Source organism: Porites lutea, chromosome 2 (genome assembly GCF_958299795.1).
Source record: "Porites lutea chromosome 2, jaPorLute2.1, whole genome shotgun sequence".
Classification (NCBI taxonomy): Eukaryota; Metazoa; Cnidaria; class Anthozoa; order Scleractinia; family Poritidae; genus Porites; species Porites lutea.
This window is the reverse complement of record NC_133202.1, coordinates 35,147,911-35,174,517: the sequence shown is the minus strand read 5'-3', so window position 1 is coordinate 35,174,517 and position 26,607 is coordinate 35,147,911. Positions and strand designations below refer to the sequence as shown.

The following is a 26,607-nucleotide window of genomic DNA, read 5'->3' as shown; positions in this document are numbered from 1 at the left end:
CCTAATTTTACATTCGAACCGGTAAACAATGCAAAGAAATTGACGTCTATTCACGAGTGGGTGTCGGCTTTCCACTCTTTTGTCGCAGTCTACTGCGAAAAATTCCCCAGAGAGACGCCAAATTTGATGCAATTTTGCGAAACAGTGCGCGACATCGCCACACGTGGGGGGGACTGGAACTATTACGATGAACAGTTCCGGTATCTTCGTCAAGGCAACCCACAAACGTACCCTTGGGGAGTGGTACATTGGGAGTTATGGCATCGTGCGGTGACTTTTCGTGCCAAATCTGGGTATTTTGCAACCGACAAACCCAACTCGAGGTTCAGGGGAAAACAATCAATGGTCAGAGGGGTGTGTTTCACGTTCAACGCCGGTCGTCCCTGTGCGGGCTGCAGATATGACCATAAATGCTCCAAATGTGGTGGTAGACATGCAGCTACGTCCTGTCAATCTGCCTCAAACATTCCTAAACCAGCCGGAGATAGAACTATCGCAACTCCATCACATAATAAACAGCCCGCCAGTAACGCCGGTAAAAGTATCCACCATTAGCCCCCTTTTACAACAATACGACCCCCGTCTTAAGCAATTTTTGATTGATGGCTTTTCGTTTGGATTTCGCGTTGGGTTTGTTGGTACTAGCCAATTACGTCTTGCTTCAAATTTGCGCAGTGCGAAGGATCAACCTGAAATTTTAGCTGCTAAACTTGAGAAAGAATGGTGCGCTGGAAGAATTGTAGGTCCATTTTCTCGTCCACCTTTCGATAATTTTATTTCTTCACCTTTAGGCGTAGTTCCAAAGAAAACCCCAGGGGAATTTCGTATTATACACCATTTGTCATACCCAGATGGATCGTCGGTGAATGATTTTATTCCGGACCAATTTTCGTCGGTTCAATATGCTTCAATAGGTGATGCTATTACACTCATTAAGTCGTTAGGTAGGGGTTGCTTCATGGCCAAGACCGATATAAAATCAGCTTTCCGCATTATCCCGATTCACCCTGACGACTACCATTTACTGGGTATGACATGGAATAATTCGTACTTCTTTGACCGGTGTCTGCCCATGGGCTGTTCTTCGTCTTGCGCTATATTTGAAGCTTTTAGCACTGCGCTCGAGTGGCTTGCTAAACATTATCTCTGTGTTTCCGGTGTTTTGCATATTCTGGATGATTTCTTGTTTATTGCTACCTCTCAAGGGAAATGTGCCTCCGATTTAAACAACTTTTTGAGCCTATGTGATTGTTTAGGGGTACCTATAGCACATGAAAAAACGGAAGGTCCTTCAACCACTTTACAGTTTGCGGGGATAACACTCGACACGATTAACATGGAAGCGCGTCTGCCGGACGATAAGCTTCAAAAATGCAATGCTCAGTTATTGGACATGCACAGACGCCGTAAAACTACTCTGAAAGAACTTCAATCTTTGATTGGATTATTAAATTTTACTTGTTCAGTTGTTCTACCTGGTCGGGCCTTTCTTCGGAGGCTTGTTGATCTCACAAAGGGTGTCCGTCTCCCTCGCCATCGTATACGGATTACTGAAGCCTGTCGTCGAGATTTATTAGTGTGGCTTCAATTTTTAAGAGATTTTAACGGCCGTACATTTTTTCTGGACGAACCGTGGCAGGTTTCACCGCCTCTCAACCTTTACACCGACGCCGCGGGCTCAAAGGGCTATGGCGCACTTTTTGGGAAACATTGGTTTTACGGAGAGTGGCCTGTCAATTGGAAATCATTGAACATTGCATTTTTGGAGCTCTTTCCGATTACTATCTCGCTCCACGTGTGGGGATATCAAATGAGCAATCAATGTGTCTCTCTGTTTACTGATAATGCGGCTTTGGTTGACATTATCAATAAGCAGACTTCAAAACACCCCATGATCATGATCTTAGTACGTGACCTTGTCCTAACATCACTACGTCATAATATTTTGTTTCGGGCTTATCATATACCCGGTGTTGACAACACCCGGGCGGACTTAATTTCTCGTTTACAGATTGTAGATTTCAGGAAAGCATTCCCAGATGCCGACCCAGAGCCAACTCATGTTCCCGAGACCCTTCTCCCGCAGAAGTGGTCGATACGTTAAAGGAATTACTACATTCCTCACTGTCGGAGCAGTCTCGCAAACAATACTCACGTGCTTGGGTTGTCTTTACTGAATTCTATACCCGCTATCAGGGTGCCGATTTACATTTGCCTGTTTCGACCGCGTGTATCGCATTATTCATTTCCTTTTTATGTGCCAAGGGCCTTGCTCCTGCTACCATAAACTCGTACCTGTCAGCAATAGCATATGTACATAAGATCAAAGGCCACTACGACCCGACCAAATCATTTTTAGTTGAAAAGCTTCTTGTGGCCGTCGGCCGCCGTGGTCAGGCCGATGTTCGTATGCCCATTTCACGTCCATTATTGTACGAATTAGTTAGAGCTTTACAGCATACTAGCCCATCTGCCTATCGTCGATCTCTGTTCGGGGCAATGTTCATGACAGCATTTTATGGTTTCTTTAGAATAGGTGAATTATCTTGCAATAGTAAACAGCAAGTTGACACCGTTGTGCAATTTGATCAAGTCACTTTTTTGAAACAATCTTCTCGAGTGACGGCTGTCAAGATTGTGATCACTAAGTTTAAACACAACACGAATAATCGGCCGTTTGTCATAACTATAGAAAGCGAACCTTCTGAAACGTTTTGCCCCGTGCAGACCTTAATCGACTACATTAAACTTAGGGGTTACCATAAAGGCCCCTTGTTCACGTGTGCAACCGGCGGGGCAATCTCGACAAATAATTTTAACACTGAGCTCCGTCGGGCTTTGAACTTTTGCGGCCTTGATTGTTCTCGCTACAAGAGCCATAGCTTTCGCATTGGTGCAGCGTGCCATGCGTCTGAGAAAGGTTTTTCGGATTCGCAAATACGTGCCCTAGGTAGATGGAGTTCGGACGCTTTTAGAACTTACATTCGTCCGCCTTCGCTCAAGGCTAACTAATTGTTTTTAAACGTTTCAAAGACGCAGGTCAAGCCGCGGTTGGATCTCCGTTGAATAGGTCAGTCAGGAGCTGCTATACAGTGGTGATTTTCACTACGGCTATTTAATCATCCGTTATGGGACCAGTATATTTTGTCTTCAGCTCTGGTTAGCTTTCACGGGCCACGGTGGATTCTCTGATGCGTGGGTCAGTCAGGGGCTGCCATACTGAAAGGGTTTTTCACTGTGGACTCTTTCCGCTATCACTTACTATGTACTTTACCAATCTGTTCCCATGTATTACTTTATCAATATGTTATCTGTATTACGAAGGAGCTACGGTCCTGGCACGAATTGCTATGTTATTTAACCTCTGTTTTTAATGTCAGTTCGCGTGCGGTTCATGACTAGGTCAGTCAGGGGCTGCTGGAAATGACCGTACTTTACAGGATTTTCTTATATCCTCGCTGTTTTCAGTTTAATACTCCTTGGGGTTCTTAGTTCCGGATCTTGGTGGGGTGGTCACACGCTGTGTGCCTTGTGGCGCTTATTTCTTCCCCACCTTTTCCGAAGAGACATTCAATTACTTAATTTTTTCCATGTCACGTCACGCTCTGATTAGTTTGTTAAGCGTGGCGTGACTTTTTACTGTTATATTAATAAATACGTCACAATAGTGGCCAATTTTATCCAACCATATAAGTACATTGTCTCTTCGTAAAACTAGTGCGACCCGGAGCTAATTACCCCTCGACTACCTAAGTTTGCGAGATTAGTAAATCTCTTATATATAACTTTCGGAAAGGTATCGTGATGTAAAAAATCATTGTTAATTAACATAATATTAAAGAAAAACATTTCAACCAACGTGTAGAGGTAATACTGTTATTACTCTCCATATAATGCCGTTGCTTTTAAAATATTCACGCCAAGCGGCGATTAGAGATCGAGAGAAGACAAAACTTCTTGCCGAAGGCACTTCGATTTAGAACACTCAGATATCAGGATAAGGATGTTGCATTCAAGTGATCGCTCCATACAACAACCGAACGACCCTCTTCTCGTCCAACACATGCATGATTCTTAGTACTTCATTGTTATCATTCAGAGAACTTTTTCGAAGTTTGATTGAGCCAGAGGTAACGTGACTGCAGATAGCTATTTACTAATTTTGTTTTGCTGGTGAAAATGCTCTACTTATACGCCTTTTGTTCCCTGTCTGTGCTGACAATAGCTGCTCCGCATTTCTCCGGTAAACTGCATTACAAAAGAGGCATTTCGATAAAATGATAACTTCATTAGACTCGTTTTGCAAAATATCGTGAGTGTTTTGCAGATCAAGTCAATTATTCACAGTTCAATTATTTGCCTCTACCCTCGGCATCGGCGAGTGATTGATCGTCTAACCACTGACAAGTCTAGATATTCATGGTATTCAATTACTGTTTATCATTTTTGCGATAAAGTAGTGGATGGCTTCACCACATGCCGCTTGCGACGTCCATAGGATTCGCCATAGCACCGAACGGCTATTGTTCTCGGGACATTTACTTCCTGTTCAACAAAGCTCGTAGATCTGTCATATCACGCGAAATCATGCATTGACGCTATGAAAGCCCTGCAACCATTGGTTGCCAAGAATTCATGACCATGCTCATTAATATGATGAAGGGAGCAAACTAAACAACGAATACAGCACGCTATTGTTTTATCCCACTAGCTCTTTTTCTTTTTTGCAAAATCGGGCATATAATCATATTTCACAGTGAACGTTAATAACATCACTTTGCTTTATTTTGCGGGAATTTTATTTGTTCAAAAGTTAAACCACAAAAAGGAAAGATGAAGTTTCCATTTATTTCAGCGCGTGCGAGATTTTGATTACGTCGTAAAATAAACTCAATGCGAAGCGAGTAAAATTGCGCGCAGAACCGGAACAAGATAAGGGTAATGTTTCCACTGTGCTTTGCCTCTCCATTCAGAAGATGTTATCGACCCAAATCTTATGTTATTCAAAATGGCGGGTAAGTTCACTTTTCGCAATATTATAGAGCTCGAACACTTGAGCTCGCTCTCTGAAAACATATTCCAGTCTGTTCATTTGACAATATATCACCCATCTGTAGGACGCGTATAGATAAGTTAGGAAATAAAAATGAATGAATGAACAACCTCCACTTATTCAAGGTAATACTAACTACTTAAGTAATATTCTCCCTAGAGGCCCTCTATCTAGATCGAATTGGAACTTGCTTGGAGAAGAAGTAAAATCCTTAGCACCGTACCCGGCGGAGAAAAACTCCTCGGAGCTCTGAAAGGAAGCAGCAATAAAATCAACCCACAATAACCCTCGAAGCCAAGAATCGAACCCTGGACTCATGGGTGAGATGCCACTGTTCTCGCCACGAGAACACAAGAAAACCCATTCTGGTTTCTAGCTGAAATTAATGGTTACATTATTCCATGTAAATAGTCACCACCAAAATGCGTGGTCTCTAAAATCTCTAACAATTTACCTGGTAAGGTGTAAGTAAATGTCACTGGATCACTCGCACTACACCCAATCATGGAAAAAACCTGAATTTGAAAGCAAAGGTATCATGGTATTCAAATCACCATTACTAGGGTTGCTAGAAAAGAGGTTAGCAACCGTTTTTTAATCGTACATATTATACTAAAGAAAAGCATTTTAGCTCGGATCGTTGCGACCGGGTTCGCAAAGGTCGAATTGAGAATAGTTCTGTTGGTTTTCACAAACCTGATGCCGTATTTACTCGACCAAACTAAGAGCACATGAGAATTTTAAAGTGCGCTCTTATATATAAATCTGTTCTCGGAATAGCGCCAGCAATTTTCGCACCAGTCCTTCACTTATATAACATTGACATCGTGAAACATGTTGGTACATCGGAGGATAATGCCTGCATTTGGCCCAGAAGCGAAGGTTCGAGGGCAAATGTAAAATTTATCTTATTTTTAATTAGGACTATTTTTAAAATAACACAAGGTGGCAGTCTACCTAGTGCTCATAGATACGGTCATACCACCTGTAAGAACTGTCAGTACAGCTGAAGCGTGGCACAATAACCCACAGGCTCCCCAAGCTCAGTATGAGAGTGTAATCATTAATACATGTGGTCTCATATTGCGTAATCCTTAAAATGGCCATGAACATAAAGGATTTGTTTGATAATTCAGGTAAAATATTCAAGCAGATAAATACTCACTAGAATTTTCAACAAAATACACCTTACCTTATTTACTTTACTCGTTTTTGCTTGCTCATGAGAGGTTATTTTCCCAATCCATTGCGATTCAAGCCATTTCCTTTAACCCCGAGTTTCCACTCTAAGAGAAAGGACAAGGCTATACATTCCAGTTCTGGATGCCCGATGCGAGAGGCGAAAAATGCTTAGCTTAAAATGTTCAAGCAGCCACAAATCCAACGCCGAATCCAAACCAATATGTCCTTGTTTCATTTCACTTCATTAGCCAAGCAATCCGTATCTTATACCTGAATTTCCATACAAATCCTCTATGTTCACGGCCATTTTAAGAATTACGCAATATGAAACCACATGCATTAATGATTAAACTCTCATACTGAGCTTGGACCGCCAGTGAATAACCCTACTCCCCTCTCTCCTCCGCAGAAGCCTCTTTGTGTCGTAGGGAGGCTGGGAGAGGGTAAAAAGAAAGAAAGCGCGCGAGGGACGATGGGAAGGGGAAAGAGAGAAAGCGAGGCCTCTGCCATATAGCGTGCAGTTCTCTGGCAGGATTTGCGGTTCTGTGGTTTTGGCTAAACCACGCGATGATTTGGGCGATTTTGAAGACTGATGGGAAGATAATAGTGTAAAAGGGTAGTATACGCAATCTGATGAAGTGTTTTCGATTCTGCTTTGAGGTTTTTTTTACGATTGTCCGTCATCTTGGATAATCATCAGTGTTACTAACTGTACTTCTCCTCCAGACAGGTTTTCTTAAAGGTCAAAAACTAAGGTGAGGCGCGATTCCGGTGAATTACACATACTTCAGTAAAGAAAAGCGATATTAGCCTACAGCTGCAAGAAAGCTTTCTTTGATTTCGAATTCCAAGTGTGGAACCGTCGAACGAAACAGGATGACTGAAGAATAATTAAGACTTCGGCTTAACTTTGACGATTTACTATGGGCTTAAATACGTACCATTTGGACGTTTGTCTTTGAGATCACCTTAATATTTTTGAAAACTACGCTCGGACCGGGATTTTTTCTGTCTCCAAGACCAGGGTTGCTAAAATTACAAAAGATCCAAATAGAGAAATATTTATTTTAATTTGAGCTCTCACAATATAGGATGTCAGTGGTATTTTAAGGGCTTTTTGTCAGTTATGAACGTACCAAGCTGGCGTTTCTGCTATGTCAGACTTGAGCTATTTGAACACAGCCCCCTAAACTCTGTCAAGTTGCTCTGGTGATATATCAAGGTGTGTATTGTGGTGACCGAGTTCATTGCAGTTCATGAACGAGTTAATGTCTATATGTAATGTACTAGCCCCTTATTTTATTGAACTTGAAATACCAGGGTCAATAATACATTATTAGATGGCTGAGTCTGTTTTCGCCATGCAGTTGGTCAATTTGCGTTCCGTAACTTGTTATACGCACCCAAATTTCAAAGAAAATGCCCATTTCGGAGCTCCAAATCTCTTTACCTCGGAAAAAAGGTTTAAATAAAGTTATAAGACGTCTGTCAACCTTGAGGACTTGTATGTTGACTTTGTCCTTCAACATTTTAAACTCTGTTTATTTGTGAACGAAGGCGATGAAGAAACTAACTCGTAATCTTATCGAAGAGGATTCTAGTCAGCGTTTGAAAATTTTATCCTAGTACACAGTTAAGAAGACGAAAATCGAATAACAGAGATTCGAGATCTTTTGCTTTAGAGAAAATGAGTAATTCCTTCGGCAAATATGACAACAATCATACCTGCACCAGGAGCCGATTACTTAGAGCCTCCATACGTGCTGTACCCTTGAGTCAACCCTTTCCGATAAAGAATTATTTTTAGAACAGGCTTTCCCGCGAAATTAATTTTAATTAATTGTTTTCGAGGACGTCCGCATATTTCTGCAGTGAGAAAAAAATGGCGACGAAAGAGGTAAAATTGGCCAACATGTTTACTCCTTGTTCCATCACCGTAGCTCCTGCCTCCGTTCCTTCCCTTACAACCGATGAAAGCTGGTTTCGAGTTAACATAAAATAATTTGTAATCTGGCTTAAAAATATTGCTATATTTTGTTGCAACGCACGACGTCGTGTTTGCTGTTGTAGCACTGTTCGGATGTTTAAATTTTGCTCGTAATTTTATATTCCATCGCCCTTATTTAAAAGGAGCTTTTCAAAGAATTAAAAAGTGAAACTCTTTGTTGGAGAGCCAGACTTTTTAAAAGGGAAGCTCTGTATGGAACCGACAAATCGGAGGCAATTTTGCGCCTTCCTCGGCCTTTGTAAGTAGAAACTGTTGTGTCTTCTGTGTCTTATCTACCGCAACCTGGGACAGCGAAAATCAAGATGTTTTCTCATGATTTTGAAGGATTTCATTTAAAGAAGCAAAACGTCGAAGTGAATAAAGGTATTCGGTTTATGTTGTCCGGATTTTCATTCATTTTGATGGTGCTATATTAGTTATTATATTTAGTTGCCACAAGACATGAAAGCTACAAAAACCCTTTGAGTGCAGAATTATCAAACTCAGGGAGAAATTAAACACTGTTTGGCAATCACACTATTTCTCAAGGTGCTACAAGATTTCATGGCCGCAGCATATACTTGTAGACCTCAAATAACCGCAAAAGAAATATACAGGAGGACGTGACATGCCGAAACATATAACTTTCGCTGTGAAACCTTTGAGAACCTTTCTTTCATTCAAGGATTTTAATCCTTTGAAGTCGCTAGCCCCATCGGCTCGCTCCTTTTTTAATTTTATAACTGCCTGTTATTTTCCTTGTTTACATGTTACTTAGTTTCTTAGTAGCAAGAGAAAAATACCAGGCTCAGTAGATTCTGTATCCACAGTTGTTGTACACAACAGTTAATTTTGCTTTTAATTCGATTTCATTCCTGTTGAACATCTCGTTTGTTTTGTTTGATATGTCCACTTGAAATATTTGCCGTTGAGATTGTATGTTATCAAAAGCCATTTTCATCCACAGCCACATTAATTTGGCTTATAAAAGTCCGTTCATAATTCGCGACCTCAGATCTCGCACAATTACAGCTGCCACGCAAGCGAAAGATGCAGTCCCTGTTCGATCTGTAACACAGTTGGAACAACACACTTTTTACTTCAAAATTAACTGTGAAATGATGCAGTGTGGTCCTTTGTGGAATTAGTAAAAAGCTCCAAAGCATTGCACAAGTGAGTTAACCAGTAAAGTAAAGTAACTAAAGAGCTTGATTTTTCAATATTTATTTACCCGCTGTCGAGGGCCGGGACTGGGTTGTTCGTGATAAAACTTATGATATGCAGCCAACTGTCAAGATTACAAGTAAACTTGAAGACGTCGCATGAGTGTATCACCTTTTTCTTTTCGTTATTAGGCTTTAAGCAGGTATTTTTAACCCGATAGAAGATCAGAACTATCATCAGATAACTTTTCCACGCTGGCTACCGCCATTGTTGGCAGCAATTCAAATCCCTCTTCTGTGACTCAGCGTGTGACGTATGATCATAGCTCTGCTCTGATTGGATATTACTGAGAAGGCGTGAAAAATATTCCGCGAAAGCTATTTCTGTAAATAATTTTTCCTCGGAAAAGGGTTGACTCCAAGGGCTTATATGAGAGATGGATGCTCCAAGTAATCGGCTCCTGACCTGCACCCGACTATCTTGACCAGCTTCTTTGCTATTTGCAGTTTTTTTTTTCAAAGACCAACGAAAAAAATATAAAATTAAGCGGCTTCGAGCCAGACACAACGTCCTCAAAAGAAGTTTATTTAGTTTTCAAAAGACTCCCGCGTTCTTATTGGCGAGTGAATACTTACACTGCTCTTAGTTTTGGCTAAAACTGCCTTTCCAAATTTTAACCTAGCTTTGTTTTAATGAGAACGAAGCTGATGTAAAAAAATTGAACCTTACCGAGGAAGAGCATTCTATTCAGTGTTTGAAAATTTTAACGGTGATCACAATTGAAGACGAGAATGAACTGGCAGAAATTCGAGGGGTTTTCCCAAAGAAATTTTACGAGAGAATCCTTCAACAATGACAACAAACTTAACTTGAAAAGCTTTTTTGCCTTTTGCACTGTTTTTTTTTATAAGGAACAACGGAAGAAAGATGGAAACGACTTCGAGGCAGACACAGTGTCCGGGTTCCAAAATACTCCAGGGCCGAGTCGTTCAAAGCTGGGTTAAGATAACCCAAGGTTAGTGCGAGATTTGAATTCAGATTTGAAAGATTAAAAAGCATTTTAGTTTTAATTCTTTTTGTTCACAAGTTGATGATTGAAAGTTCTAAAAATTACAGAGAAAATTATTCGAGAAAATGCTTTTTGAACATAGGAAAAACAAACCCGGGTTAAGCGCTAATCGGCCTTCAAACAACTGGGCCCAGAGCTAAAAAGAGCTATAACTCACAGTGCTCTTAGTTTTGACCGCATAAACTTTTTCAACACGGCGAATTTGTTTACAATTTCTCGGAAACCCCTTTGTTATGTTCTATTGTTTTCGTGAGTCAAAAGACTGTCAAATCGCGCATCTTGCACTTGTCTGCGGTCGCCCAAACTGGAAGAAGCCATATAATAAACATCTTATTAGCCTTGTTTTTTCGGTCCGTAAGGTAAATTACGGATGCTCGTTTTTTTCCATCGATTTATGGCCCAGGTGCGCATAAATCGATGAAGAAAAAAAAATCGGTTCGTAATTTACAGTACTGACCGAAAACTCGGCTAATAAGAGGCATTTATGGAGACAATTCATTTTTTTCCAACTTATGAGTCTGTGCACAAGTCTTATAGTATAAGTATTTAAATATAAATTAGGCTATCCTAATTATATAAGCAATATGTTTAGTATCAAAAGCTGTACCTATAATCTTCGAGGAACTGGTAGCAGATTCGATCAACAGGCTCCTAAAAATACTACCTTCAAGCACAAATCCAGTCGTTGCCATGGAACGCTGTATATCGGACATTCGTAAGTGGGTGCTTACGGATAAGCTTAAACTTAATGACGGCAAAACTGAGTTCATGTTGATTGGTGCGAAACAGCAACTTTCCAAAGTAAATATTGATAGCCTTAGCTTTCTGTAGGGAGCATTAAACTTGCTCCTGTCAAGGGACATGGTTCCATTCTAACTTGAATATCCAGGCATCGCGTAGAATGCCCGGTCACATCCGGGAATTTAACAGGCTAGAGCCGCATTCGAGCCACGATTTGGTCTTTAAAATATGACGGAATAATAAGACTGAAGCAACTTTCGGAGTTTTTTGTCTCTGATTGTGAGTTACTCGTAACCAAATCTCAATGGGTACCACCGGAATATTTATACAAGAAACATCAAATTCAAGATCTTACCTTCGATTAATGCCAGCTTATCGGATTTCACTGGGTTTTTCGCGCTAAAAACCAACCAAAAAATCGCCATTTTTGTATGGATTTTCACCTGCGTAGACTTTCGCGGAAAGATTACAACCAAAGTTTGTAGAAATCGCGAACCACAGTCTTTTAAACCAAGGATTGTGATAGAAACTGGGTTTTTTGTTTTCCTTTGAATTTGACCTGAACCCGTGAGGGGTAGCCAGCGCGAAGAAAATTTCCAAAAAACGTCTTTGAAAGCCAGAAAAAATTCTCCGCGTTTCGGCCGCCATCTTTTTTATTTTTCAAACTTGTTTCCAGTACTCTTTGACCGTTTTATTGTTTTTACGTTATGTATGCTTCATTCAGAAGTGGCTAAAAGCAGCAAAATACTAACCCCTACCCGAACGGGAAATTTTTTTGTTGACCTCAATGGACCCCGAATTCTACGCGAAGGAACAGATCCTTAAAACTTGCAAATCTGGGTTTTCCCATTTATACAATATTCGGCGTACCGAAAGTATCTGTCTCTGGAATCTGCACGCACTTTGGCCCACGCTTTTATCATAAGTCGTATAGATTACTGTAATAACCTACTATTTGGTTTACCCTATCTTCGTCTACTTAAACTGCAACGCTTGCAGAATGCAGCTGCTCGGTTTATATCTAATGTTCCTTGTACAGTCACCTAACACCTGTACTATGTTCGTTACATTGGCTTCCTGTCAAATTTCGTATTGATTTTAAAATACTTTCTCTTACTTTTAAAGCTATCGTCGGTCATGTGCCTGGTTACTTGATTGACTTAATTGTTATTACAAAAACAGTCGCGCTATAATCTCCGTTCAGCTAGCGGTCTAATCTTAACTTGAACATCCTAGTTTAAAACTGAAAAAGACTTTAGGGGATCGTGCTTTTTCATCTGCTTGCCCTAACTCATGGAACAATCTGCGCCTTAACATCCGTTTTGAGGACAATTTTGAACGTTTTTAATCTTTACTTAAACGGCATCTTTTTAGACTAGCTTTTGATATGTAATGTTTTTAACCTACTATGTAATATATTTAGTGTTTTTATTTAAATTATTAGCGTTGTTTACTTTTTAGCTTTAATTACTATATTCATTTTAGCTTCTATTTTCTTTTAACATTTAAAGCATCAGTTGCTACGCGCTTCTGATCATATTTACATGGAAAAGGCGCGTTATAAATTTTAAAATATTATTATTATTATTATTATTATTATTATTATTATTATTATTATTATTATTATTATTATTATTATACTAGTAGTAGTACGACTGTGGGCATGACTTTTTTATTCACAATGAAAAATCACACAAATCATCAAAAGTAATCAATGTAAACTCCACTCCACTTGGCATAATACATCTTCTGTAGGATTTCAAGCAAATGGCTTTTTTTTAAAAAAAATGCTTTATATTTTTTTATTAATTTTCTATTTATGTGGAGAATTGAATGACTTTATTTACCCAAGCTGTGTTTTCATTAACCCTCTTAATGCATAGGAAGTGTCACTGAAACTGGATGAGTGAAGATACACTTGTACTATTCAAAACTTCTCATAATTTATTCAAAGTATACGTACTAGTCAAATTTAATTGCTAAAAAAGCTTAATGTGGTTAATGCAGTCTGTCGAATATTAGCAGCATTCGGCATGAGTAAATTGTCTTAAAACGAGGGAAATGGGCTACCTACAGTAAGAGTTAATGTGTCTTCACATCTCCTTAATGTTAAGCAGGGGGTTCAGACTCACAAAGCCTCCCTGAATTAAAACACACACCCTAGCTGTTGTAAGATAACAATAAGTTATTGATAAGGCTTACTAAACCTATCCCGTGAACTTTCCAGAGTCCAGGAAATCAGTGAAGCATTTTTTTTTTTTTTTTTTTTGATATCCAAGGAAATACATTCAACAAAAAAAAAACATTCACACAGCAAAAATAACTTAATTGTGATCTTGCCTAGTCCCTGTACGGTGTTTTTCCAGTCCCATTCGGTCAATTCGTTTCGGTGACGTATCCGAGGCGAACAGGCGGGAAACGCCTAGACAAAAACAGAATGCGCACGCGTGCGTTACTTTTTGAAATTCAAAGATGACGTTAATGTCGTGAGCAGCAAGCAAGCAAGCAGCAGGAGATTTTGGTTATTAACCACTCTTGTGGATATTTGTAGGACCGACTTTTGCCGACCGGCTTTGAAAAGTCATCAGAATGTTATTCATAGTCCTATGAAGATTTACACTGCTCCCTCAATCTCATCATTCCAACTGAGCTATCGGAGTTTGCCGCTCGCGAATTTTCGAAGTAAACACAATATTGATCCGTGTGTTGTAAACATAGACCTCAAATCTTGAATAATTAGAAAAACCATACTTTCAAATAAAATTCATTAGCTGCGTATCAAAAAGTGCCCAGAAACTGAATCTAAAAGTAAAAATCCTATAAAATTCGCCGACATTCACAGAAGTGATGCGTGTATTATAAATGTGAGAAGCCTTAAATTCAACTTGCACGCGTTGTCTCAGGATCGTGTTTTGAGCAAATGTTATTCAATGAAAGAACACACAACAATAGACAGAGAAATTAAAAGCAATTCGCGTGACACAAATTTGGCTCGTGGATCCGTTCACGCAAGTAAAATCGGCTAAGCACGTGGCAAAAATTATTCAACACAAATCTCAAATCAGGGCGCTTAAGCCGATCTCAAAATGAATAAAACGTTTAAGATAAAATATTCACAAATGCGTAATTTTCTTGACTATAGAGTACTAAATGTACCTGAAAACTCTTTAAAACTTCGCTGCTTGGTGGCGTTTCAAAACAAGCAAAGCGCTCCGATCGGCCGTGATAAACATTCCGTGTATTTTAAATTCCTCGAAGAACAAAGGCCTTCCTTTGTCAACTTGAAGAAAACTAAGGATTCTTTTGAAGATTCCTTTCCCTTCTGTGTGTTTTAGCGACGTATTTTTAACTTTGAAATTCGAAACACTGGTCTTGTTTACCATCGCCATTGAGCTGTCCCACTTTTGTCTCACTTTTGAGGATTTTTGTTTAGGCGTCACATTTTCGCATGGACCACGTGACCGGAAACGCTTTGGCCGAGAGGAAAAATGAGGCCTAGGGACGAGGCAAATTGGGATCCACTGTGTTGGGGACTTAAATTGTCCACCTTACTTATTTTATTTGATTTACGTATTTTCCAGTCAATGATAGTAAATTGCATTTACTGGTAAAGCCTTTCCTAACAAACATGCAAACATGGGACCCTATTCTGTAACAAGGACTAGTATTGATGTTTCTTTAAACATAATTGACCCCTCACAAAAATTCTGATTTGAATCTTACTTGCCATCACACAAAGTTGTCCCATAACATAAGTTCCACACAACCTTACAGAAAGTTTAGGGCTGTTACCAGTTTTTTAATAGGGAATTTGAGCTTCTGTTATGTTGTTGGAGTATTGGGCTTCTAACGAAGTAGCAAAAAAAGAAAGGCTTCCATATTCTAATAGCCACACAAAATCACTTACTCCTAACCCTTCATTTACTTTTCACTTTCAAATCTGCCGATTGCATTTAAAGAAATAATTATTTAAATAGAAATAGGCACAAGACAGGTTGAACGAAATTAATTAAGTCTTGTCGTCTTTTCAAATATTACAACAGGTTAAGACATTCATTACCTTTCTTCAAAACCTCTCGGAATTTATTTTGTGGCTTAAACATTTTTTTTTCTGTAACGTATGAACGAGTTATTCTATGTGAGGGTCTTAGCCAGTACACTTGAGTTGAATTCGAATTGGCCATCAAGCATTTTGGAATGTAAACAGCATTGAGTTAATAAGAAGTCTACCCTACTTGGAATAAAACTTGTAATTAAGACCTGGCATTCCACAGTCCACGCTCTCAAGCTTTGTTCACCAGGGGTTTTAACTTCCCTGACCTGAATTACACATGCAATAGAGTGAAAGATGCTTGAACAACTGATGAACATATGCTTCGATTTAATTTTCCAGTTAGACATAACAGAGTGGCAAACTATCGAAAACAAATTTTATGTCGCAGTTTATCTGGTTACTTTTAAGGAATAAATACTAATCGCTCTAACTGAAGTCTGTTCAAATGTTCCGCGGGTGCTCACCGTTTCCAAGACTTGCCACAAGTTGACCTCACGAGTTTCACAGTACAAAAGCTAAAAACGGAAAAGCGTGCGGAGCAACGAAGGACCTCTGCGAAAGTCAAGCCGTTTCCTTCCCGTGTTTTCACGAAATTCGCAATAATCTTGACATCAGTGTTCATCAATCTAAGAGTATTTAAAGCATCTCAGTTCTCCACTTTGATTTACCTTTTGAAAGGGTCGCACGAAAAGAGAAATCCGTCCGTGATTTTGTAAACATCTATGCGGATACTGCAGCCTAGCTCAAGTCTTAAATGCATCACATGGCAGAGGCTTCCGCCTTTTCCCACTTCCCATCGTCCCCCGCGCGTTTGCTATTTTTTGATTATTGCTATTTTTTGGGATACCCAGCGGAAGCCTCTGAGGAGGAGACAGCCTATTCCCGACGATATTTTCAAAGCTTACGATGAAGACAAGATGACGACACGATCCTCATTTGCATATTTTTGCGTAGGGTTAACCTAAACCCTCAATTAAGTGGGCTCTCAGGGGAAAAAAAGCCAGCAAACAAACGTCATGGAAACATGTTTTACCGATATAAAGACTAGGGAGACATTTTTACAGGGAAATCTTGCTTAACTTCTTAACTGTAACTGTAACAAGTTTATTCTAAAGAAACCTTTCGATCATTTATCATTAAAGAGATTTAGAATTACGCTTACAGCAAACAGCAAACGTGAAATTAAAATTGAGCAATTTTCAAAACAGGAAAAACAGTCCAAAACAATTCTTATGGATAAAACTAGCATGTAACTAATAATTGTTTTGAAGAAGTAATTAGCAGTAAAAGACAAGTAAAGAGAAAACTTGGTCACGTGGTACAAATTCACGTTCGTTGTTTGCCATTAACGTGATTCTAAATCTCTCTATTCTCTCCGTATTAAGCGAGTTAGTTTTGGTTTTCCACTGTATTTGGATTGTTGACCGTCGAATTTTTTTAGAGAAAGGTAGTTGTACCATATCTTTAATATTTAAATGTAGAAGGCGTGTAACTAAATCTGAATGTCAGGTGCATACACAAAAATAAACAATAACTTTTTCGCTCACCTTAACAAAGAAGTGATTGCACCTCATATTTTGCAAGCTTATGTACATCGCAAAGGTCGTTTGATTTGGCTGCAAACAAATTGAAGTGGATAAATATGAGAGATGGACCCTCCGATGTTGCTTCTGCTTTATCTTATGACTACAAAAGATATCTTGGCAATTTATCATCTTAATATAAGGAGTTGATTTTTTCTTACAGCGGAGACAGAAGCAGAAGAATTTGCTTAAAGAGGAACAAAAAAAACGCTGAAACAAGCTCTCGTTTTAAGTAAACAACAGTATAACTTCTAATTCATGGGGAGCTGTAACTTGTCTATGCACAGAGAGGCCTTAAGAGCGACTCCGCGTAATTATCAGCTAAAAATGGAAAAAGCCAAAAAATGACATGGCCTCAAACTCAGCACGAATAAAGCCCTGTGGGCCCTAGTTACAAAAACGGAAGTTTACGTCCGATCGTTTGAACAATATTTTTTAACGTTTTTTATTTTTTTCTCCCCGATGCATAAAATGGGCAAAAATTAAGCAAAATTAATGCCATATTCAGTTATTCGTATATCCTGAAATAAAACGTGCCACTAAAAAGTCAACCCACGAGAAAATATATTTTCCACTGTTATTTTAGCTTCACATTTTTTTCCTACAGTTTGTCGCCTTTAGGTGTCGCAGTGAGTTTATCGTAGCTCCCGATTCGTTCGTTTTACCTATTTAAGATGCTGTTTTCAGTTTGTTCCCTCTCTCTCTCGCTTGCGACCTTAGCACTTTTGAGCTGTTTTCTGCTTCGGACGTTTAAGATCTCGTCGAGTATGCCTATACTCCTAGGTCTTTGGAGCGAGATGAATCGCCGATGGTCAACGAAGTTTTTTCAATGTTCAAAACATACTTAGAGTCTAGCGAGACGAAAAGACGAAGCAACTCGAGTCGAAATCTAAGCTGGATAAGCAAGTGACTTAAATGAAGTTTAAAGGCAACCAAAAGCAGTTTGAGCTTAATGCTCAGATGGACAGCGTTTTCGATAGAATTCGCTCGGCTAACGATTCCAAAAATAATCAAGTGGATAATTTGGTAGATGAAGGAAAAGTGTTCATTCGTAAGCGGCAGAAGCTGATCAGAATTGCTGACAAGAGCGCTGATGGTTGGAAAGTGGTCGACGAATATGTTTCGGATGAGTTAGCGTCTGGCTCAGGGGACGAGAAACGCTTAAAGAAAGCTAAGGAGGCAGCAAGCAGGAAAAGGAGACAGCCTACACAAGGTCGTCGTGGACCAGACAAAAAGTTCAAAGCAACTTCGACTTCCACGGTTTAGCAGCTTTTTCGCGATGAGCTAGCCTGTATTTTGATTTTCTTTTTGCGCTCTCTCAGTTTTTGTCTGACCTTTTTTGGAGTACTTTGTTTTGTTCTCTCGCTTGTTAGGGTTCGCACACAATCCACCCATATCTGATCTCGCCTGGTTTTGGGGGTTATTTAAGCGGTAAATAATTTACGTTCGTTTGAGCGAAGCGGATGAGAAAGTAAATATATTTTCCACTGTTATTTTAGCTTCACATTCTTTCCTACAGTTTGTCGCCTTTAGGTGTCGCAGTGTGTTTGTCGTAGCTTCCGATTGGTTCGTTTTCCCTGTTTAAGATGCTGTTTTCAGTTTGTTCTCTCTCTCTCTCGCTTGCGACCTTAGCACTTTTGGGCCGTTTTCTGCTTCGGACGTTTAAGATCTGGCCCCACCCACCCTCCCTTTTCTTAGGTTTCTACGGGTGTTTTTTCATTTTATCTAATTTTGATACTGCTTTTATTTCATCTGTTTTCAGACGGTAGAGATGCTTACGTGGACCGCGCGAGGTGCTTTAAATGTCACAAACTCGGCCACTTGGCAAGAGAATACACTGCCTCCTGGGATAGCCCACGAAGTGCTTATCGCAGAACCATATTCACCCCAGGATACTCATACAGCCCCTACAGACCCAGTCACGGAGCCCACACTCCACCCGGTGCAAAGCAGTAATGTTTTTGATGAGGAGGTTGCTGATATCGCTCAGGTACATTGCGATAGCGACTTGTTTGAGTTTGAGTTAAGTACTTGTCCGCCGTGTGTCAACGTCAATGGAAATCTTCGTAGAAACTTCGAATTTTGGAAGCATATTCGAACCCCCAGTTTTATTCTTAACGTTATAGAAAGGGGATATTTGTTACCTTTCGTTAGTTTTCCGGAACCAGCGGTTTTAAAAAACAACAGAGCGTCTCTTTCACATACCGAGTTTGTTGAGGAGGCTATTCAAGACTTAGTTGAGTCGGGTCGTGTTGTGGAAACCAGTGTACCGCCCCGGCTGGTAAACCCCTTGTCCGTATCTGTTCAAGCTAATGGAAAGAAGAGGCTCATTCTTGATTTAAGATACGTCAACAAGTTTCTTCGTAAGATGCATGCTAAATACGAAGACTGGAAAACAGCTATGTCTTTCTTCTCGCGGGGTGCATATATGTTTTCCTTTGACCTGAAAAGTGGGTACGACCACTTTGAAATTTTTGAGGGCCATCAAACATATCTTGGTTTTTCCTGGAAGCATTCCAATTCCAATCAAGTGAAGTTCTATGGGTTTACAGTTTTACCTTTCGGATTATTTTCCGCCCGTCACGTGTTCATAAAAATTCTTAAGCCGCTTGAGAAACATTCGAGGCATCAAGGCATTTGCGTTGCAGTTTTTCTTGACGACGAATGGGGTATTGAAAAGGATTCTCGAGTGTGCAGTATTGTAGCGGATGCCGTTAGAACTGACCTTTTTAAGGCAGGTTTCGTTACTAACGAGGATAAGTCAGTGTGGATACCTTGAAAGAGGCTTGATTGGCTGGGTATCACTTGGGATAGCGCTCGTGGAACCATTGAAATTGTGGATAGGAGGGTTGCCGAAATAACTAGTACCATTGACAGTATTATCGACTCCGATTTTGTTCTTTCTGCCAGAAGATTGGCCTCCTTTACAGGGAAGATAATTTCTACAGCGTCTCTTTCCGGGAACATTTCTAGGATCATGACTAGGCACTGCATCATGTCTACATTAAGCGCGCAGCACTGGGACGCGAAAGTTCAGATGGATCCCTATTGCATTATTGAGGAGCTATATTTTTGGAAAAACAACCTAAATTTCATCAAAGTGCGCGATTGTTTTCTCTTTTATAAGCCACAGCGTTTCGCTTACTCCGTTTCCAGCGCTACAGGGTATGGTTCTGTTATTACCGTTAATGAGGATTGTGTGTGTCACAAGCTTTGGGAGCCTTCAGAATGTTCTAAGAGCTCTACTTGGAGAGAACTTGCGACCATTGATTTTTCTCTAGAGTCTTTTTTGAAGGTTCACTTGTCAAGTGGCTCACTGATGGCCAGACGGCGGCTAGAATTATACAAGTCGGAAGCATGAAATTGGATTTGCACAGGCTTGCTATTAAAATTTTTCAGTTTTGCGCGGAGCACTATATTCGTTTGGAGGTGCAGTGGATCCCACGAACGGAAAATGAGAAGGCTAATTACATCAGTCGCCTTATAGACTTTGATGATTAGCAAATCACGCATGATCTCTTTATAAGTTTGGAAGAGTTATTACTCAGGTCTCTTAAGGTCAGCACCAAACTTTGCACAGCGTTAGCTTATTGCAGTACCATGAATACTAGAGGGGGTGCCCAATGCAAATATGCCACTGAAGCATGCTAAACAGGATTTAATTATTGTAAATTTCACCTGCTGGGGCTCCTGTGGTGTTTTGATTGAAAATTGTTATTCAATACCTTAAATCACTCAGAATGCTGTTATCATGTTGTAAACAACAATTTCACTCGAACATCTGGCATTCCCATCCATTATTAGCTTATTGATTGTATAATTAAGTTGATTATTACTGTGCCCTTAAAGCAAGCCCACAGTCCGCCCACATTTTCATAAGTCATTTCTAAGATGGCCTCATCTTTGCTTCATAACTTGCAAGTACTCAGCTTCTGGGGTTCTCTTCTCCTTTTCAAATGTATTTCAATTAGAGGAGGCCTTATTGTGTGGCCTCAGCCTTATTTATCAAGTATTACTTGTCATTACATGTTAACGTTTCAAGGTGAGGTAACCCACGCTAGTTGGGGTCGGATTCGTGATACTTCAAATTCGCGCAAAAATTCACTTTGGTGCATGCCACAGTACTAAAGGTTGCGGCAAGAGCAGCAAGTGAGCGTAAACGTGGTTTCCCAGCATTTTTCTTTTTTACGTGCTTAGCGACCAGAAAGTGTACCCAAGGATGGCGGGGTTGTAAGATTCCATGTAAAGGAGGGTTATTTTTTTTTACCCCACCTGAGCAAGTTACCTCACCTACCTGGGGTCCCCCACCTTTATGTTAACAGGCCCTAAGTCTCAGGAACCGTGAAACTGGTAATAAACGGTATACCTAACCCGGGACTAGCTGTGATACTACTTCCATCTTCAAAAACGTCAGAATAGCAGCCAAAGGAGCCATTAATTATATCGGTGTAACAAGAATATTAGATTGCGGTTGTTTCATGCGTCTCGTTTTGTGACTGTTTTTGTGTTGGTTTTTGTCACTATCTCTAGATTTCAATCATGTTCAAAACCCCCCTACTAACAAAATACCGTAAAATTCCGAAAATAAGCCCCTCCATGTATAAGCCCCTCCAAATATAAGCCCCCCTCCATGTATAAGCCCCTCCAAATATAAGCCCCCCAAGGCGGTAACGCAAAAAACCCTCCGTTAAATCGCCCCTCCAAATTTAAGCCCTCGGGGGCTTGTACTTGGAAAATTGACCTCAAATACAAAGTAAAACAAAGCAAAAACGGTTAATTTACTGCCAATTATAAGGTTAGCCCAATTGATTTTGAAACGCAAATTTCCCTCCGTAGATAAGCCCCTCCAAATATAAGCCCCTCCAAAAATAAGCCCCTCAAAAAGGGCCTTTGAAAAATATAAGCCCCGGGGCTTATTTTCGGAATTTTACGGTATTTCGTAAAGCTATTTAGAATGATATTTAGCAATAAAAACAAGGTGTGACCAGGAGCCGATTTTTAGGCTCCTGGTGTGGCAACATAGGCATAAGTGAAAGCAAAGTTTTGCGGTATGTAATCTGTCAGAAATCTGTTTGAGTGGTCAAAGTTGGGGCTGATGGGCTTTTTTATCTTGACCACTCCGTTATTATAAGGGACCAGGCCATAATTATTGTTGACCCTTGCTTTTTTTGGTATTTTCTGTAATTTTCCACAGCATTATTTTGTGAAAACTTGCTAACTAAATTGCTCTTGAAGAATTCATGATTGTAAGATTTCGTAACCACGGGGTATTCGCTTAATAGCACCAAACAGATTACATTCATTTTCATATATAAATGATGCATCATTGGTTGGCTAAAAGAGCCCTCGTTCCTGTAACTTTCAGCTCTTCTGAAGTTAGTTTGTTTGTAAATTGTAACGCACGCGACGACCTTCCTTTTTCTTGAACGATCGTATATACCTACCATTAAGATGTAGTCTCACTTCCCTATTCTCTCCATCTTTCAAAAAAATTTTTCAGGGTAACGCCACTGGGTAAGAAGACCTGGAATTGGTTAAAAATAAATTACTATTGAGAAGTGTTATGTAAAAGTCGTTGTCTTGAATCATGCCTGTTGCAATACCACCAGTTGCTTAGAAGGCAGCCACGAATAGTACTTGCTCGGGAAGCCTTTCCAGTGGACCAGTGCTTCTTTGTTTGCACCTTTTCCTCGGAACTTTAAAACTTTTTTAACATGAAACAGGTGATCTAGCGTTTCTATAACTTTCTGCAGCTCTTGCTCATAAACGTTTCCTTGGATGAAATCACCGTCAGCTTCCTCCAGGTGATACACCGAATAATCTCGGGGTAATCTCTGTGCAGTGGTAAATGTCTCCTCTGTCCAGGATGGCAAGTAACCTTTTTTGAAGATTCGCTTATGCTTACTGATCTTGACTTGATCTCCTAAATTGAATTTATACTTTATTGGTTTCAAGTTTTTCTCAAACAAGGTTTTCCAGACATCTTGCGCATTGAACCTATTTACATCTGCAGGATTCATTTTGGTACTTCGATGCACACTCTGATTATAATTTCCATTGACCAAACTGTCAAGTTTGTCTAAATAATGACAGGAACTGGTCGTGGTAAACATCCGCCACATTAACTGTTTCAAGGTCCTATCAATGCGCTTATAACCACATGAGCTTTGGTTTCGTTGTTTCTTGAAATGATGCGCATTCTCATTTTTGAGGAATATTTGAAAAGTTTTGTTTTTGAATTCAGACCCGGTACCTGTTCGTAACTTTTTCTTCCCCGCTTGATGATTTTTTTTGAAGGCTTCTACCAATGAAGAGCCTGTCTTTGATTTCAAGCGAATAACCTACGTCTACTTCCATAAGATATACCGATACAAGTATGTAAACACTTGTACTTACGATTCCACCGACTCAGAATTTGCATGTCCACTAAATCAGCCTTCCACTGAGAATCAATATCATTTACAACTACTCTGTTGCGGCGAAAGCGTTTCCTCGCAGGTCTATATGGAGTATAAGCCGGTTGTTGTTGGAGTCAACAAAGCACTTGAGAGCGTTTTACTCGATAACGATATGCAGCACGATACAAGTTGTTCACACCCCCTAATGCTGATGGGCGGTCCGGTTCACAACACAGTTTCTCTAACAGATGGTTCATCTGATTGCAGATCTTCTTCTTGTGCGTTTTCCTCATTGTGATTGTAGGTTTAATATTTTAATCCGATGTGTCCTTCACTAGCACAACATGCAATTAAACATAGCTTTCTCTCACAGATGTCAGTTAAAGAAAAGGTAGATGCAGAATTTCCCCACAGACGACTCCCAGCACTGCCCATAATTTAAATACGAACGACTAAATAACGTCTGTGTATTGCAAGGCGTTGACCTCTCCAAAAATCCCAGGAAAGGAAGGGGATTGATACTGTTCCTGTAGTTTTAATTTTTATTCTTTTGTGATTTAAGCATTCTTATGAATAAGGCAATCACTAAAATATCATAACTGCTCTTGCCAAAGAATACTAATAACGTTTTGTATTGTGTTCAGTTTAAGGCCTCGGTATTCATTCGTTCGCCTTAAGGCATGATTCAAGGTGACATGCAGTTAAATAAAAATATTTGCCTTATTCTCACTTAATTTGGCGAAAAATCATGAGCTATATTTCGCAAGTACTTAATATCACGATTTATGGGGATTTATGGGGATTCTTAGAGAATTTTTAGGAATTCTTAGGGATTTTTAGATTTCGCGAGTATTAAATTTCGCAATTTTTCCCAAATCGCGAAGTTTGATTTTCGCGAAATTAAGTGGGAATAAGGTTTTTTTATGTGAACAAAACAAAGCGCTATCTAGCGAGTCAAGTGTGGGTGGCTTGTGTAGACTCTGGGGTTTATGTGACAATTGTAAGTCTCTCGAATGTAGATGAAGGTTGAAAATACAACGCATTAAATTTAACCTTCAAAGGTCTCCACACGACCTATCGCCGTCCTACATCAAACAGCTCCTTACTCCTTATTGTCTTGCACGTATGCTTCGATCAACTTCTACCCCACATTTGGCCCATGCTGATTATAACATGAAGACCTAAGGTGCTAGGGCTTTCGCCTTCATCTCCGCCCCTGAGCTAAGGAATCAGTTACCTGATGACATTAGATGTAGTGACAATCTCACAAACTTTAAGTCAAAGCTAAAGATATTTTTTTAAATATCGCTTTCAAGAATTAGTTTTTATTTGAATTCTATTTTTTACAATCGTGTGAATATCCTGTAAAGTGCGTAGACCTGTTTATATCCGCTGTACAAATGTTATAATTATATTGTCATTAATACATGCTCAACCCCACACGCTAGCGACTTTGTAAGAGAAGGACCCCCTTCGTACGTGTTTTGATAAGATTTTGAAATGCGCATGCGTACTATCCAATCTGACACCCACAAGTTTGCTACTTTGTAGAAAAACGTCTCATGTACGTGTCTTGACAAGATGTTGAAATTCCCAAGCGTACTTAATCCAATCTTACTCCCACAAGTTTTCGACTTTGTCGAAAAAACGTCTTGGGTACGTTTTTTGACAAGATATTTCATTGTGCATGAGGGGACAGAAAATTTATTCCTCAATAAATGCAACTTGGGTCTCGTTTATTAATAAAATACACGTAAATACCTTTCCATCATAGTGCGCATGCGTACTCTCGTAACTGTTTGCATGAGTGGACAGAAATTCTACTCCCAGCGTCCGTGAAGGTAACCAGGTGTTAGGTTCTTTAAGCATTTGTACACCATCACTAGGTCGTTAAAAAGCAGTTTATCCCTTACGTTAAGCCATTTAAGAGAGTTCAGGGCTTCTGAAACATGATCGTACTTTATTACACCAGCTACGATTCTGCAGGCATAGTTCTGAACTAGCTGAAGTTTTTTAACGTTCTTCTTGCTCGTGCTACTCCATACCGTCGAACAATAAAATAATTTGCTGAGACCGAAAGCATTTATAAGTTAGAGCAATGTTCTTTTATCTAAGAGATGCTTTATCCTATTAACTCCCGTTAGTTTAGTCAGAGGCAATTTTAGTGATACATTCGTTAAGTTAAGATGACAATCTATATACACTCCCAGGTCCTTTGCAGTGCAACTGTTACAGGCTTGATTTGAGTTCCCAGCATTGTCACACTTGGTAAGGGGGTAGGTAATGTCCCCATGAGTTGTGGGACGCCCACGTAAAGGAGCTTTGTTCTGTCAGGGTTAACGAGCAGAGAATTTCTACAGCACCAAATCGATATTTCTTTAAGATCTTCGTTTACTACAGAGATAACGTCGTTAGGTTCGCTGGCGGGGAACCCAAGGAAAAGTTTGATGTCATCCACATAGCCGAGTGGTTCGCAATGTTTTGGAACTCGAAAGAGGTCGTTTACATACAATGTAAACAATACCGGGCCCATGATGGATCTTTACGGTACCCCAGCCGTAAGGAGTAAGGGATCAGATACAGTATTCTGAAATTTAACGACTTGTTGACGTTGCGATAAATAGCTTTTGAACCAGGCACGCACAGACTCAGATACACCAGCTTTGCGAAGTTTACGTAATATTAAATCGTGTCGAATGCTACCAAAAGCTTTGGACATGTCCAAAAGAACAATAACAGATATCTTCTTTTCATCCCTGTTATTAAGCAATTCATCGGTGAAGTGAAGAAGCGCAGACTCGGTTGAGTGAAGTTTTCTATTTCCACTTTGCAGGTGATGTATGACATTGTTTGAATCGAGGAAATTGGTAAACTTCAAGTGAGCCGCTCTTTCGCATACTTCAAATAAAATAGGCAGTAGTGATATTGGCCTCGTGTTGGCAGGTTCTTCACTGTCCCCGGACTTAAGAATTAGAACGATTTCTGCTTTCTTCCATAGAAGTGGAAAAGTACTCAAAGTAAAGGAATTGTTGATAAGACTTGTTGTCATGGGAGCGATAACTGGTGAGCTGTCTTTCAGGATTTTAACGTTAACTTTATCACAACCGGGAGCTTTGTTTGAGGGTAGACTCTTAATAATCTTATGCACATCGCCTGTGGAAATTGGTTGAAAGGCAAATAAGCTAGTATTGTTTGGACAGGAGTTGCGATCAGATTCGCACGGATCAAATCCCTCTGTGTCATGAATGTTAAAACTGTATTCCTCTAATGGTAATGCTAATGAATGATACATGGATCAACCAGTTTAATTGTCAAAGCAAACGACTTTGTCCTGACCATTTTCTTCTTCTTCTTCCAGATATCCCCACCTCCTTCA

General features: G+C 39.8%; 2 protein-coding genes across 2 annotated transcripts; one reads left to right on the top strand and one right to left on the bottom strand.

Annotated features, from left to right (window-relative positions):
* The first annotated feature begins 400 nt into the window (after positions 1 to 400).
* On the top strand, positions 401 to 2,104 carry LOC140926104 (uncharacterized). Its single transcript, XM_073375900.1, has one exon. It carries the CDS (start codon positions 401 to 403, stop codon positions 2,102 to 2,104), a length of 1,704 nt encoding a protein of 567 aa, XP_073232001.1.
* Positions 2,105 to 22,418: 20,314 nt separating this feature from the next.
* On the bottom strand, positions 22,419 to 22,853 carry LOC140926103 (uncharacterized). The gene has a single exon (XM_073375899.1). The coding sequence runs from the start codon at positions 22,851 to 22,853 to the stop codon at positions 22,419 to 22,421; it is 435 nt and encodes a 144-aa protein (XP_073232000.1).
* Between the last annotated feature and the right edge of the window lie 3,754 nt (positions 22,854 to 26,607).